Source organism: Momordica charantia, assembly GCF_013281855.1.
Source record: "Momordica charantia cultivar OHB3-1 chromosome 4 unlocalized genomic scaffold, Mcharantia_2.0 BLBB01000004.1, whole genome shotgun sequence".
In the NCBI taxonomy this organism is placed as follows: domain Eukaryota; kingdom Viridiplantae; phylum Streptophyta; class Magnoliopsida; order Cucurbitales; family Cucurbitaceae; genus Momordica; species Momordica charantia.
In genome coordinates, this window is record NW_028275162.1 from 21,236,701 (window position 1) to 21,251,531 (window position 14,831).

General features: G+C 36.5%; 1 protein-coding gene across 1 annotated transcript in view; it reads right to left on the reverse strand.

Moving 5' to 3' along the window:
* Positions 1–136: 136 nt before the first annotated feature.
* The window catches only part of ARC3 (GTP binding protein), a 28,628-nt gene continuing 13,933 nt past the window's right edge, over positions 137–14,831 (reverse strand). The window contains exons 8-16 of the mRNA XM_022290754.2: positions 7,003–7,113; positions 6,106–6,287; positions 4,165–4,452; positions 3,992–4,068; positions 3,438–3,820; positions 1,779–1,883; positions 1,547–1,684; positions 571–737; positions 137–472 (exon numbers count right to left, since the gene is read on the reverse strand). Coding sequence (XP_022146446.2) covers positions 400–472; positions 571–737; positions 1,547–1,684; positions 1,779–1,883; positions 3,438–3,820; positions 3,992–4,068; positions 4,165–4,452; positions 6,106–6,287; positions 7,003–7,113 — 1,524 coding nt within the window. The 3' untranslated portion in view covers positions 137–399. The remainder of the gene's footprint in view (positions 473–570; positions 738–1,546; positions 1,685–1,778; positions 1,884–3,437; positions 3,821–3,991; positions 4,069–4,164; positions 4,453–6,105; positions 6,288–7,002; positions 7,114–14,831) is intronic.

Sequence of the window (14,831 nt, forward strand, 5' to 3'; positions counted from 1 at the left end):
AGGTAAATTTACATTCAACTGTAATTGGATAAGTAAATTTCTATGTACAAATCTGTTACAACTAAAACATGATCCTCCATTACGTTGATGATCATAAGTGTTTGTTTACCTTCCAATTGAAGCTTATAACCACAGATAACCAACACTCATATAAATTGGAAATGAAACAAGCTACAAGATTCTCCTCAAATCTCATTCTCAGAAGCCTGAAAAAACTGCTTAAATTTATCAAGTTAAATTGCAACAGTGTACACATAATTCATCATGTGTACGATTGTGCCAAAGAAATCCTACATACAACTCTATTAAGGTTTAATTAATACAGAATCTACAGAATATACAATCACAATTTGTGAAACACCTCACAACGATCACAAAACTGAGACGAGATCTTATTCTTTACGCAGAATCAGGACCTGAGTCCAACTTCTCACGCCCCAGAAGATACCCTTCATTCCAAACTTCTATATATCTGGAAACATTGAAAATGTGAAAAAGGATTAAAAAGAAAAAAATAGCAGTCAGTAAATATATTGTATAGGCACCGAATAGTGAATAGCAAGCACCAACCTTGAACCGTCAACGTTTATGCAAAGAAAGTCACCATGACGCCATCCATCTTGGAAATGTCCGAATATGACGTCACCTGACTTTGAGTAGAAGCGACCTTCTCCATAAGCCTTTCCCTTCCAGAAGTTTGCAAACCAACGGTCCCCTGTATGAAAATAAAACCAGCCCTGACAACCATGGGAATTTTGTCAGTTCAATCACTGCTTGGAGACAGTAAAATTTTCGATACAATACAGATACTACTCTCATTCATTATTAGTCACGTCAACAACATTTGAGAATAATAGAGAGTTCACCTCATAAAAAAAAAGTATGATGCGAGTCCTAGAACTTTTTCTCTGAAAGAATAATTCAAATACTGCAATAATTAAGGAAAATAAACATTTTGGGTAAAAGATTAGGGAAATACATTTTCGTCTCTATTAAAGAAAAAGATTCAAATTGGTTCGTGGAATGGAATTATTGTTATATTTATGTCGGTCAATAGGGGTTGAACATGTTACATGATGATGTCATTTTGCTTTATGTGGATTTTCTAACCGTTATTTACATTAATTTTATTTGTTTAACTTCTACTATTAAGCAAAATAGTAAGAGGAAATTTCCACAGTGGATTAAAAAATATATCACAAAAATAATTAGCTTATCTCTCTCATCTATCACATCATCACTTGAAATGTTTTGGTTAGAATTTCGTTAGTGTGTCGCTAATGGAACAATATTTCAAACGAGCCAGCTTAGAATAGTTTCTTAAATTTTTGTAGTTAAGTTCAGGAGCTAAAGTGAATCATTTTTAAGGTGTAACTTCTCCATATAATTATTATACCATTAAAGAAGAAATTACTTTCACCAACCAGTCTGACCAAAAAACTACTTTCTAAGAGCTTAATGCATATTTCTATATTTTGCACAAGAAAGCTTTTTCATGATAGAGATGGTCACTTGGATTGAAACAAGCAAAAAGAAAAGCACAAACCTTTCCATTCATAACATCATCCCTCCATGATCCCTGAAACATATCTCCATTGTTGAAGTAGACTGTACCTTGACCTGATCTCATACCATAGCGCCACATACCATCATATATGCTCCCATCTTGAAGAACTAGACGGCCCTGTAGGTAGTGTCAAAAGTAGCATTCAGTACTTTCCATAAAGATGGGTACAAAAAATTGATTTTGCCCTTGTCTTCTATGTTAGGGACAATACCTTCCCTTCTGGAAGACCTCCTTGGCAACGTCCCCTGTAAACACCGCCTCTGTACTGCAACTCCATAACAGGATTCCACTTTTTTGGGGAATCTCGCTCGGCTTCCTGAATGAAATGTGACCACAATTATTCAAATCTTTAGATTCAGAAAATATAAGAATGGGCAAGCTTTGGTAATAACAAACTTCTATTAGCTAAGAACTTTTAAAATCATATAGATCTGCTAATTTATTATAGGAAGGAAGTTGGAATAAATTCTTGAATTTGTATGGACTACGTGCGGATCAATTGCATGCAAGTTGCAAGTAACTGTGTCAATTGATTGTACTCGAATCAATTGCATAAAAAGGGTAAAACATGATTTCAACTCATCCAAACCAATTAGGTTATAAAAAATTCCTCTAATTGGCGTAAACACAAAAAGAATTATAATTACAAAAGAATTTATCAAGTAAAACTCCAAAAGGAAGTCCTAAACGACAGACTTTCCACGTCTGCATAACTTCTCAACAAAGATTTGAACAATCCTATTGTTTCTGTTGATCCAAGTTCTCCAATGAGAACTTTTAATAACACAAATACATAATACCTTCCCTTTTTATTTGAAATTAAGAACAAGCAGAAGTTGAGTCCAGCCTTCGAGGATGTGGTGGGGAGTGCACCACTGGGCACCGTAAGTATCTAAAAAACACCATTATAAATATTGGTACGAGAACATGCAAGAATAGATGGCTTTGAGATTTTGACCCTCTAAGACAGAGATAAGCAGCAGTTAAATGAACTGTAGCAGAGGGGAATTCTTTTCTGGATACCCGTTGCGTTTATGCCCTCCAAAGAAAGATTCTGAAGGAAAAAAGTTAAACTTATCGGTATGGCCTTATTATTATTATTTTTTTCTTCTCTAAATGGCTCTCGACAAATAGGTATTGAGCATATTAGTCCTGTTCGCGAGATGAAGCCTAAGAAAGCTAGGGAGAAAAGCCAGTAGACTCCAAGTACTGTTCATCATCCTGTTAGTAAAGATTGAAAATCATCATCAGTCTTCCTATCGTAATCATCAATCTTTCTATCTGACACAGATCTAGTAAAATTGAGAAGCTATAAGCTAGGCCACACTCAAAGTTCTAGCAATCAACTTTCATCTTTTTCTCCTACAGATGAGCAACCTTCTATTTGATTTGCAGAAGTAATAGGAAAAAAGTAGCGAGAGCAGACAAAACAACATTAATCTTCCTCTAGAGAGAACAACATTTTTCTATTTGTCTAATCACAGTAACTTTTAACTCTATTAATGACCGGACTCCAAAAAACCAACTTACTGGGATTTCCTCCCAAGGATAAGCCTAGATAATTCAAAGGTGAGATTCCAGCTAAGCACGCAAGTCTTTCAGCTTCCATCCTACCTCTTGTTGGTCAATATTGACCCATAAAAGCATGGTCAGTGTGAAGCAAAAAATCTATGGGAGGAAATATGAAGGAATTTGCAGAATCAAGCATGATTTGGCCTTCAATATCAGTTAATAGCTGTTAAAAGAGTAAAACAAAAGGAGTACACATAAAACAACACTTGCATAGTTGCATATATCGTTTTGGATGCCTTAGATGTCAATTAATTCAAAATATGAATGACAAGTGAAATTTTTTTAAGAAACACATCACCAGCATCGATGCTGCACGAACAGATAAAAGTCCTTGCTTCTTCGGAACGTCAGCAGATTTCCCTTTTAAAAATGTAGATGAGGTATCATAAAATTCCTTAATCACTTCTAAACTTGCATCAGTCAATGAATTCCGAGAAGAAAATCTAGAAGTAGCAATTGAAGCTTTAGATTTCTTCTCATATTTCATGTCCGGATTTGGAGTGGCTTTATCTTTTTGCTCTTCTGAAGGTCTCACCCCAACTGGCAGGTCAAATATGCTTATATTATCAAGTGCAGAAGCCAATTCAGCATCAGCAGCTCTTTCTCTGGCCCACTGCTGTGCAATCTGATGTCCCGGACCCAAATTCCATCTGTTTAGTGGGTCTCTGCGGAAAGAATTTCCTAGAAAATGCATTTAAATTCAGATAGTTATGAGTAATATAAGCATTGCTCTAGACAAATGTTCAGTGTCCTATCCTAGGACTAGGAGTTACCATGAGAATCTATCAGTGCATAAAGCGAGATTTTAGAAAGCTAAATCTAGAAATAAACAAGAAATTTCGTAATGCCAACCTCTACTAATTGTATTGCTAAAAGGCAAAGAATTCACATCAGTTTCTAACAGTCCAGCCTCAGGTTGCTCAAAATCACTGTCATTAGTTCCCAACAATGTAATAAATGTCAGATACAACCAAGCAAATGAAGAGGAGACTTAGAAGCTGAGACAGATAATATTTGAATCATACCTTGAACTGTATAATTCATCACTGCAGTTGAATGTTGTCTGGAGATTTTCAGGTTCTGTGCCATAATAAAAACCTTCATCCACTCCCACTGAAGCAATTTTAGTTATGGCTGCATCAGGGCCTAATGACTCTCTTACATCGGAAGGATTTGCATTTTCAAGCATATCACTTTCTTCAGCTTCCTCCAATGGCTCTTGAGGTTTCCATAAAAGCTTAAAAACCAAAGGAAAACGCTGGGCCAATCTAGACAAAATGCTACTTCTTTTGGAAGATTGCTGCTCTGTTGAACTGAAATTCATTTGACAGTTACACTAAATTATGATCCATAAACAATAGATTAGGTTTTAATTCAGTCTTCTTCCCATTGTAGTTGCAATTATGTAATTTTTGCAAAAAGAAAAAAAAAATTATAAATCAACATGCAATATGGTGCCTTTAAACGGGTGATGTCAACAATGGAGCAAGAATACCGAGAAATGATTCAACTACAAATAAATTGTAGTTTAACAATAATTTAAAATTGTCGTCAGACAATCAATTTAACACTAAAAAAAGGTTTATAAACAAAATTGGAATGTACTAAAATTTTTAGATCAAAATTTCGTCGAGTCAGTTAATTATGTATAAGATCCTTGTGTACTAACGGATTAGTAAAGATGTACTATCACTATGGCTATATTATCAAGCAAAGCGCAAGGTGACAGAACCTATGAAAGAAAGTTCAAGAATGAACTAGAGTAGCTCAAATCATTTGTCGGATCATCTAATCTAACTTTCCTAAAATGATCACTCAAGCCAAGCACTCAAAATCAAGCTAACTGGTAGTTCAATTTAAGTTCAGGGGGAGCCACTTAACTGAATCAAACTTGGCATACAATTGCGAGAAAGAGGCAATAACCTCCTTTTCAATAGCCACCAGAACCCAACTACATCTGTATTAATAAATAGGGTGAAACAACCTTCTACCACCTCTACAGCATATATAAAGATCATCTTAGAGAACAAGAGTGGTACCTGAAGAACACGAGGTATTAAGGGATGTCCAAGCAAATCTCTAGAACTTCAAACAAACATGATCAATAACCAATCAATCCACTTGATCTTAATTTTCGTGAGGATGACCACATCTAGGCTATTATTAGCAATGAGGCTCTTCACCATATGCGTATCAAATAAAGACTTCCATGTAAAATGAGACCTTCAGTACACTATCTAGAACAATTTTCATAATTAATTATTAAACTTAAGTTTATGAGTTATTTAAATCCCTTCCAGTGTTCTTGGCTTGATTTATGATTCCTTTAGACCTTGTTGCCTATTGGCGTGAAGTAGAAATCGTTTTCCCTGAGACATTATGCCATACCCGCTTGAAAGGTAAACTTTTCCCTTGATTGGCCTCCCTTATTTTTTTCCGAGTGAGACTGTAATCTTCTCCTTTTTTTCTTTGCTATAGGAATTGGACTCCCAAAGTTGAACTTAACAACTTCCTGACCTTATGTCTGTTTTCTGGGAAAAGGAAGGAAAGGCATCTTCCAACCTCCAAATCCGAAGATTGATCAACCTAACTTCCCTCAACAATATAACCCTCTAGAGAAAAACTAGAGAATTCAACTTTAGAGAAAGACGAGTAGTAAACTCTTCCTTCTTACTTTAGCGATCTGGTCACTTGTTCTAAGAAGATAATAGACTCACGTCCAATACGCGACCAATTTATCCATCTTTTAGAACTTCTTCGAAGAGTTTAATCAATAATTTCATGCAATTTTATCACTAGACGATGATTTAAGCTCTTTCACAAGTAATAGAGGGCTGACCAGAACATTACAGTTCAACTGTCTTAATAATGTACAATCATTATATATGAAATCACCAATTCAAAGATTTGACAACTTCTGACAAGTGATTAGAGATTTAAAACAACTTGAAAAAAAAAAATATTACCCAACAATAAGAACAGTTGTCATGAAAAAGTTTGGTTCCAGATTTAGGTCTTGAATTACATATAATATAACTTTCCCAGTATATGCAGTGACTTCACGGAAAGTTCTCAACAAGGTACTTTTATCGTTGTCATCAAGAATACCCGAGCTTGCCACGATGCATAAAACTACACCTTTCAACTCCTAGCAAAATTGAACAACGATATGAATGAACAATGGTAAGAGAGCACCCATGGAGAAAAGGATTTATTATGGCATACAAATGCTTTCAGAAGCATGAAATGTTTAAAAATACTAGTAATGATTTTTTTTTTTTAAGAATACTAGTGACGATGAAGCAATACTTGAAAAAAATAATTCTATTATGAAATGTTGATTTGGAAAACAGAAAATATGAGACTTTTAAACATATTAAGAATATAAACACAAGTATGCATATTCTCTCACTTTTTTGTACCTAAAAGTTCCTTGACCTTACTCATATATTCATTGGGTTTCAACTGAAGACACCACAAAAGTCTATGATATTTGGTAACTACGGATTTTGGATCCAATAAGCTACCGGCATACATACACTGATAAGAGTGTAGTACATACATTGAGGGGAAAAATAGTTCTAGGAAAACATGTAACGCACTGCAACCTTTGTGTTTATAATTGATTAAATTCTATATTTTGAGTTTTATAATTTTAGAAAGTCAATGTATACAGATACATAATAGTGTAATTTGAGCTATACACCTAATGGATTTGATACTATACAGATAAGCGTGGAGATCCAATCTACTAAATAACAAAGATTTGAAACTTATAATTGAAAGAAAAAAGGAGTAACATTCAGATGACCGTGATTTTCCTTTTGTGTAGTTTGTAATATCCGCTTGCAAGCTTCCAGTACCTTTAAATGCACATTGAGGAAAGGGCAGTCGTAAATTGACTTTAAGATTGAAGTTCGAAAGTTGTGACCAGCTCCAAATCCAATCTTTCCTTCTTTAAGGTTTTCCAAAATCTGAATATTGCTGCAATAACCTTAATAAGGAAAAGAGTGCAGCTATTGAACTTATAAAACAAAAGGAAATAATAATTGGACATGGTAATTTACATACAACCAAAAATAATTTGCAGAGAACTTATTTAACACGGTAAAAATTAATTTCATCAAAATTAGAGGATTGGATTCTACAGGCAAAAGACCTATTGGGAAAATAAAAATATGGGACCCGAAAGGCTCCCAGAATTACTTATGTATTTCCACATTCAATCCATCAAAAAGAAATATTACCTTTTTTTTAAATGGAAACCAAACTTTTGTTAAGGTGAAGGAAACAAACAGATAATGAAAGAAGAAAAGCCCATTATAGGAATCTACAAAAGAATCGGAAACTAGAGTTTACAGAAAAGTAAAGAGTTGTCACAGAACTTTTTAGCAACACTGTATCAGCCACTCAAAGAGAGGCATTAAACCTAGTTGTGAATTCTAAGAATCCTTGAAAGACCTCTGGTTATGAGGAAGTTTCAAAAGTGATTATGAGGAAGTAACAAAAAGGAACTTAGGCATTGTTAACTTACCAGAAATTGGAATTGGCATGAATCGGAATGAAAATCAATCGGAATCAGGTCAATCGGAATTAGATATATAACAATTACTAGTATACTCCTTTCTTCTTTCTAGCTAATTACAAATATATTGTTGTGCTAATATTTTTCTAAGGTTAAAAAACACATTTTGGTCGTTGTACTTTTACTAAAGTAACAATTTAGTACCTGAATTTCAGTTTGTAACGATTTAGTCCCTAAACTATCCCTAAAGTAACAATTTAGTCTCTGAACTTTAACTTCTAACAATTTAGCCCTGTAGTTTAAAATTTGTAACAATCTAGTCCCTATCGTAAAAAATTTTATTAAAATTAAGTGTCAAATTTTATCATATAACAACTTAATCTTTCTAATTCATAAACATATTTGGTACCTCTTTAGTTTATCAATCTATACATACAAGAAGCTTAACAAAAAAATTTTACGATAATGACTAAATTGTTTCCAACTTTAAATTACAAGGACTAAATTGTTACATATAAAAGTTCAAGGACTAAATTGTTACCAATTTGAAAGTACATGGACTAAATCGTTATCGTTACAATCTAAATTTAGGGACTAAATTGTTACTTTAACGAAAGTACAGGAATTAAAAGTGTTTTTTAACCTTTTTTTAGTTATAATAATAATAAATTTTAATTTATTTTGTTACTATATTATCGATGGTAAATATTTTTTATTATAAAAATTTATTTAATATTAATAAATAATGAATAATTAAAATAAAATGACATCAACTAAAATACTTTTTTATTAGAACCATCATCATTTAATATAAAATTTTATTAAATTTTATTAATATAATATTTAATAATAATGAATTATATTTTCAAAATATCTATTCATATTAATTAATAATAACAGAGTAAAACTAAAAAATTATATGTAAATTTATAATATTTTATATAAAATCATATCAACTAATAAAATCGGTATAAATTTTTATTTGAATAAAAATTTTTAGTAATATAAATGAAATAGAAATAATAAAAATATAAAACAAATAATTAAAAAAAATATAGGTCTGATTAATATATGAAAGAGAAAGGGTAAAAGTAAAAAAGTAAATGCAGTAAATGTGTGGGGCCCACGGAATAAGGAATGGGAATGGAACTGATGGGGTGTAGGAGAGGAATGAGATTTCCCCTTCCTAGAGAATGATAATGAAAAAATTGTGTGGGTCCCACCATTTGATTCTCATCCCTACAATTTGGTAAACACCGTTAAAGGGAATGAAAAAATTGATTCTTATTCCTTCATTCCCATTCCCTTGATGTAAAGATGGCCTTAAAGGATTCAGAAAGAGAAAGCCAAACCACAAAAGACCACTGCAAACAAAAGAAGTTACCTTTGCCATTTTAAAAATCCTAGATCTATACCTCTAGAAGTTTTTGTCAACTTCAATAAAGAACATTTTCTATTCAATCTGGACAACGCAACTATTGTAGACTAGGAAGTCATTCAATAACAAAATTGGAAGCTAAATGATAGGCTAAGCCTCAATTTTATTTATCAACACAACCAAGGGAGATTAGAGAGCTCCCTGCCTCTCCCAATTATCTTTTTTTTTATAATAAACAAAGATTCATTCCAAAAGAAAAAAGGAGACCGAAAAGAGGCATACAACCTAGGGTCAAACGGTCGAGAAGACCCTCCCTCAAGAAGCTAAGAAACTATACAATCAAGGAATTCCAACTCTGAAAAGTCAAAAGAAAACCGTAGTTACAAAAAGCCTTCTTGTGGATAGAAGCCCACCAAGAAGCTGTATGCCTAATATTCACACAAAAATCTTCAATAGAGCTCTGTTTCTCTGCAAAAATTTTGTTGTTCCGTTCCTTCCAAAGCAACCAAAGAAGAGCTCTCGCGCCACAACTCCACAGGATGAAAGATTTTCCTTTTAACAAGGATCCTCCAAAGCCTTCTTCTATAAAATCATCTATTTTCCTTGGTAAGCAGAGGGCCAGGTCTAGATAAGATGTCAGGTAGTTCCAAGCTTTTGCAGCAAAGGGACAATGTAAAAAGAGATGATCCACCGTTTCTGTGTTCTTGAGACACATTCCACACACTGAGGGAGAGAGGGTCCACTGAGATAGTTTCCTTTGAACTTTTTCAGTTGTGTTTGTGCCCCTATAGAAGAGAGTCCAGAGGAAAACTTTAACTTTTTTTGGTACCCTGAAATTCCAGATTAAAGATGCAGTGGCTGCATTTAGCTTCGGAGAGGGGGAGGTAAGAGCCATAAAGGCCGATTTCACTGTAAAGACTCCTTTGTTATCAGCAGTCCAGCACAAAGAATCGTTCTCAGATCCTAAGACCAGCCCTTCAATTTTCCCGATGAACATTGCCCATCTATCAAGTTCTCTGTCAAATAGGTTCCTCCTTAAGCCGAGGTCCCATGTCAAGGCCTCTGTGTTCCAACAATTTGCTATAGAAAAATTCCTCTTAGTTGAAATAGCATAGAAATCTGGGAAAGTAACCGAAAGAGGGAGAGAGTCTGTCCAATCATCTTCCCAAAATCTAACTGAAATCCCCGAATAAACTTTGTACATAATAAATCGGCTGAAAATTGGAGTTGTTCTTTGAACATCAATCCAAGGTCTGCCTATTGAAGAATTTTTGGAGGGCGTGGACCACCATCCAAAAGGCTCTTCCTCATAAATGGCAGCAGTGACCTTCCTCCAAAGATTGTTCTTTTCATTCGCAAAGCGCCACACCCATTTCATCAAGAGGGCAGTGTTTTTGTGTGCTAGCGACCCAACTCCCATTCCTCCCTGTTAAAAAGGCAGCGCAGTCCAAGACCATTTGACTAGATTCCCAATCGGCCTATAATTCCCTCCGTTCCATAGAAAATCCCTCGTAAGCTTTTCCATAGCATCTATCACAGCCTTGGAGCTTTAAGGATGGAGAAGAAATAAGTTGGAATACTATTCAGAACCGCCTGCGCCAAAGTAAGCCGACCCCCTTTGGACAGCAGCATGGGCTTCCATTTCTCCAGCCTTTTGTGCATTTTTTCCACCACTTTTTCCCAAAAACTGTACTTCCGATGGTTGCCTCCAAGAGGGAACCTTAAATAAGTGAAAGGGAAGGTCTCTGTCTTGCAACCCCATGCGTTTGCCCAGAAATTAACTTCTGCAGCACTGCAATTCACCCCTATGACAGCCGATTTAGCGATATTCAAAGAAAGGCCCGACATCTGGAGGAAAATTTGAATGATGCCCCACCATCTTTCCATATTCTTCCTAGAAAAGGGGCTGAAAATCAGGACATCATCTGCATATTGAAGATGAGTTACTTCAATAGTATTTGTGCCTATAGGGAAACCTCTTAAGATCTTCCTCTCATTGCAAAAGTGAATTAGGCGACTTAGAGCATCTCCCACAATGGGAAAGAGGAAAGGAGAGAGGGGGTCACCTTGTCTTAGCCCTCTCTTAGCCAAAATCTTCCCTTTTGGTTTTCCATTGATCATGATAGAGAAGTTGGCAGAAGAAAGGCATCCTTGAATCCAACCCCGCCATTTAAGGCCAAAACCTTTAGCTTCGAGGGCAGCATCTAAGAAGGACCAATCATCTTTATCATAAGCCTTCTCAAAATCCAGCTTTAAAAGGAAGCCCTTCTTTTTTTCTTTCTTCCAATAGCTTACAGTTTCTGAAGCTACCAAAATGGCATCTAGAATCTGACGACCTTCCACGAAAGTGGCCTGTGAATCATGAATTATGTGGGGAAGGACGCTTTTAAGCCTACTAGCAAGGACTTTGGCTATGATTTTATAAAGGGAGGTCACCAAACTAATGGGTCTATAGTCTTTAACTGAAGTTGGATGAGTCTTTTTGGGAATAAGGCAGATGTAGGTCTCATTTGTTCTTTTGTTGATAATTCCCTTCTCAAAAAAAATCTTGGAACACAATCTCTAAATCTCCCTTGAAAGTGTTCCAAGCCTTTTTCATGAACTCGTTGCTCATTCCGTCTGAACCCGGTGATTTGAGAGTCCCCAAATCTGCCACAGCTTTTCGGATTTCTTCTACTGTAAAAGGGGCCTCTAGCTGTTGTCTATGAATTTCTTGTAAAGGAGACCACATCAAATCATCTATCATATAACAAGTATCTGTGGTTGTGGTATAAAGGGTCTCAAAATAACTCAAAATTTCTACCTCAATATCTTTCTCTGATGTGAGCAAGTATCCTTGGACAGACACTAGATCCCCAATAAAGGTACGATTCTTCTTATGTGAAGTCCAATGATGAAAGAAGTGGGAATTTTCATCCCCTTTTTCAAGCCATCTAATTTTCCCTTTTTGCAACCACAAACGCTGCTCATTGATGATCAAATCGGTAACCTGTGCCTTCAGGTGCTGCCTTCTATCAATCTCCTCTACTGTTAGGGCATGCAATTCTTCTTTCTTATCAATATCGCTGATAATTCTGATCAGATCCGCCTTCTGCACACGGATAAGGCCGTAGACCTCCTTGTTCCACTTAATGATAACACCCTTTGGACCTTTAAGTTTCTCCATAAAACCGTAACCAGGCCATCCCCTGAGAGTGTTGTCTTTCCACCATTTATCTACCATCGGAAGAAATTGTGGAGAATCGAGCCAAACATTCTCAAAACGAAAGGGGGTAGGACCCCATTTAATAGCCTCAGAAGCCATCTGGATGGGGAAGTGGTCCGAAGTTGTGCGGGACAGTTTAGAAACTCTTTGATTAGCAAAAACCCCAAGCCAATCTTTAGAGACAAGGAATCTATCTAACCTTGATAGAGTCGGGGTGCCTCTCATATTTGACCAAGTGAACGAGCCGTTGTCCAAAGGAGGATCTAATAAGTTCATCGCTTCAATAAGAGCATTAAACTCTTTCATACTTCGAGTGATTCGCCCTTGTTTTTTGCTCTGTTTATCTGAGAGTCATCTTGCCACGTTGAAATCACCTCCTACACACCAAGCACCCTGGCATTTGTTACCTAAGACTTCTAATTCCCTCCAAAAATCGACTCTATCTCTTGAAGAAGAAGAGGGACCATAAACCCCTGTAAACCAGCCGTTCCTGCCATCAATAAGACTAAATTGTAAAGTAATTGAGAAAGTACCCAACAGAGAATTAGAGATATTGATCTTTTGTTCATTCCATAAAACTAGAATACCCCCTGCTGTGTTTTGAGCATCTAACGAAATCCAGCCGACGTGTCTAGAGCTCCAAAGCGATCTAACAAAGCTTCTGTCTAAGGAACTTTGCTTCGTTTCCTGAAGGCAAACCAAGTCTGGATTTGAATTCTGAATAACATCCTTCACCAGGGCACATTTAGAGGCTGCGCCCAATCCTCTAACATTCCAGGATATCAACTTCATCTAGAAACGGTTGGTCCCGCTTCTATAGTCTGCTTTACTAATTTTGCTTCATTTTCCCAAGTTGCAAGCAAATTTCTAACTTCTCTGCTTTCTGAAGGGTTTGTCTTCCCACCTGCCTTTCCTTTTTTTGAGATTGGTCTGATGCACAAATTATTTGCCCACAATTCCATAACCATGTCTTTGGTAAAAGAGAAAGCCTTCTGTGGAGTGTGTTTTTCCTCCTCTGTTTTGTCTTCTTCCCTAGTCTCTGGTAGTTGGCAATCTAAAGGAACTGACTCTGCTAGTACTATCTCTGTTCCCTGTTTTTCCCAAGCCGTCTGTGTCTCATCTTCAGCACTTACATCAAAGCAACTATGATAACCCTCTGGAAAAACTGTAGAAGGATCCCCTGTATTCAAAACCCTTCTGTCCGTGGGAGTTCTTCGCTAGACCAAGAAGAATCTGATGAGACTTCTAATTGAATTTCCTTCTTCTTAGCATTCTCTGCAATTTCCTTTTCTCTTTCCTTCTTTCTGATTTTTTGTCTTTCCTCTTCTGTTGTAAAAACAACCCCTTTTTTGAAAATCGAAGAGTCTTTTTGTTCTTTTCTAAAAGCAACCTCTTTTGAAGGTTGCCCGAAGTCTGTGGTTGAGCCCTTGTTCTTTTTTAGTACCCCTCCTTTAGTGAAAGGCTCTTTTTTCTTTTGCGTATGGGTCTCTTCAATTCCTAAAATAGGATCTGAAATTCTGTGCTCAGCTGTGGGACCCGTTTGACAGCTACCCTCCTTTCCTTCTGTCTTTTCACTAGTCTCTGTCGTTGAGCGTCTCAAGGCAGTTGGGTCTTTCTTAAAGGGGAGATTTGCTATGACCACTGGGTAAAAGAAGCCATCCTCTGTCCTCCACCGGTCCATTGGACTGAGACCTGTGTTTCCCACCGAACCTCCATGGAATCGTGTTGCAGCTTCCGGCGAAAAACTGTCGTGGACCTTGGCTTCTTTTCCGATCAGTAATTTCACATCCTCGAAGGTCGATACATGCACTAAAAAGGAGATATCTTCATCTTGAATCTTGATTCTGGCTGGGATAAATCCACAATAATTACCCTTGACCCTGATTGCTACGTCCATACATTCTATTCTCGCCGCGTTTTCATCTGCATAATCAATGAACCCTCCAAAAATATCTCCTATCTTACGAGAGAGGTCCTCACTCCAGAGATGCAAAGGAATGTTCCTTAGTTTCAACCAACCCCCGTAGAAAGGGACCGTCGTACTGCATCCGTGTCTATCTTTGTTCCATCTCTCCACTTTAAGAGTTAGAGCCCCAAATGTTACCCATCCTCTATTCATACAGAGGAGCCTAGCTAGCTCTTCATTCGGGCATTTAAGGATGGCCTTATCTCGTTGAAAGGCATTAAGAATTAACTTTCTCTGGAGTTGACTTTCGAGTGTAGAGAGTATGAGCCCCCAATCGTCGTGGAAGTCCCTTCTGGTTATAACTAGGACTTGGTCCCAGTCAACGAATCTAACCTCTTTAGACAATGGCTGCACTTCTGTTTTCTTCCTTGGAATCGGAGAAGGGCATAAGAGAACTGAAGCATATGATTTTTCCGATGAAGGCCTATTAGGGAGTTTTGCAGGGCTCGTTGATTCGAACCCATTCAGGAAATCTAGCAAAAGTTGTTTGAAGGAAATCCAGCCTTTGAAAGCTTCCCCTGCCGGGACAACTAGGTTTGTCTTTCCTCCTGAGTTTTGTACCTTGGTTATCTCAATGAAGCTTCCTCGTTTGTTTGTGGTTTTTAGGATCCAAACAAA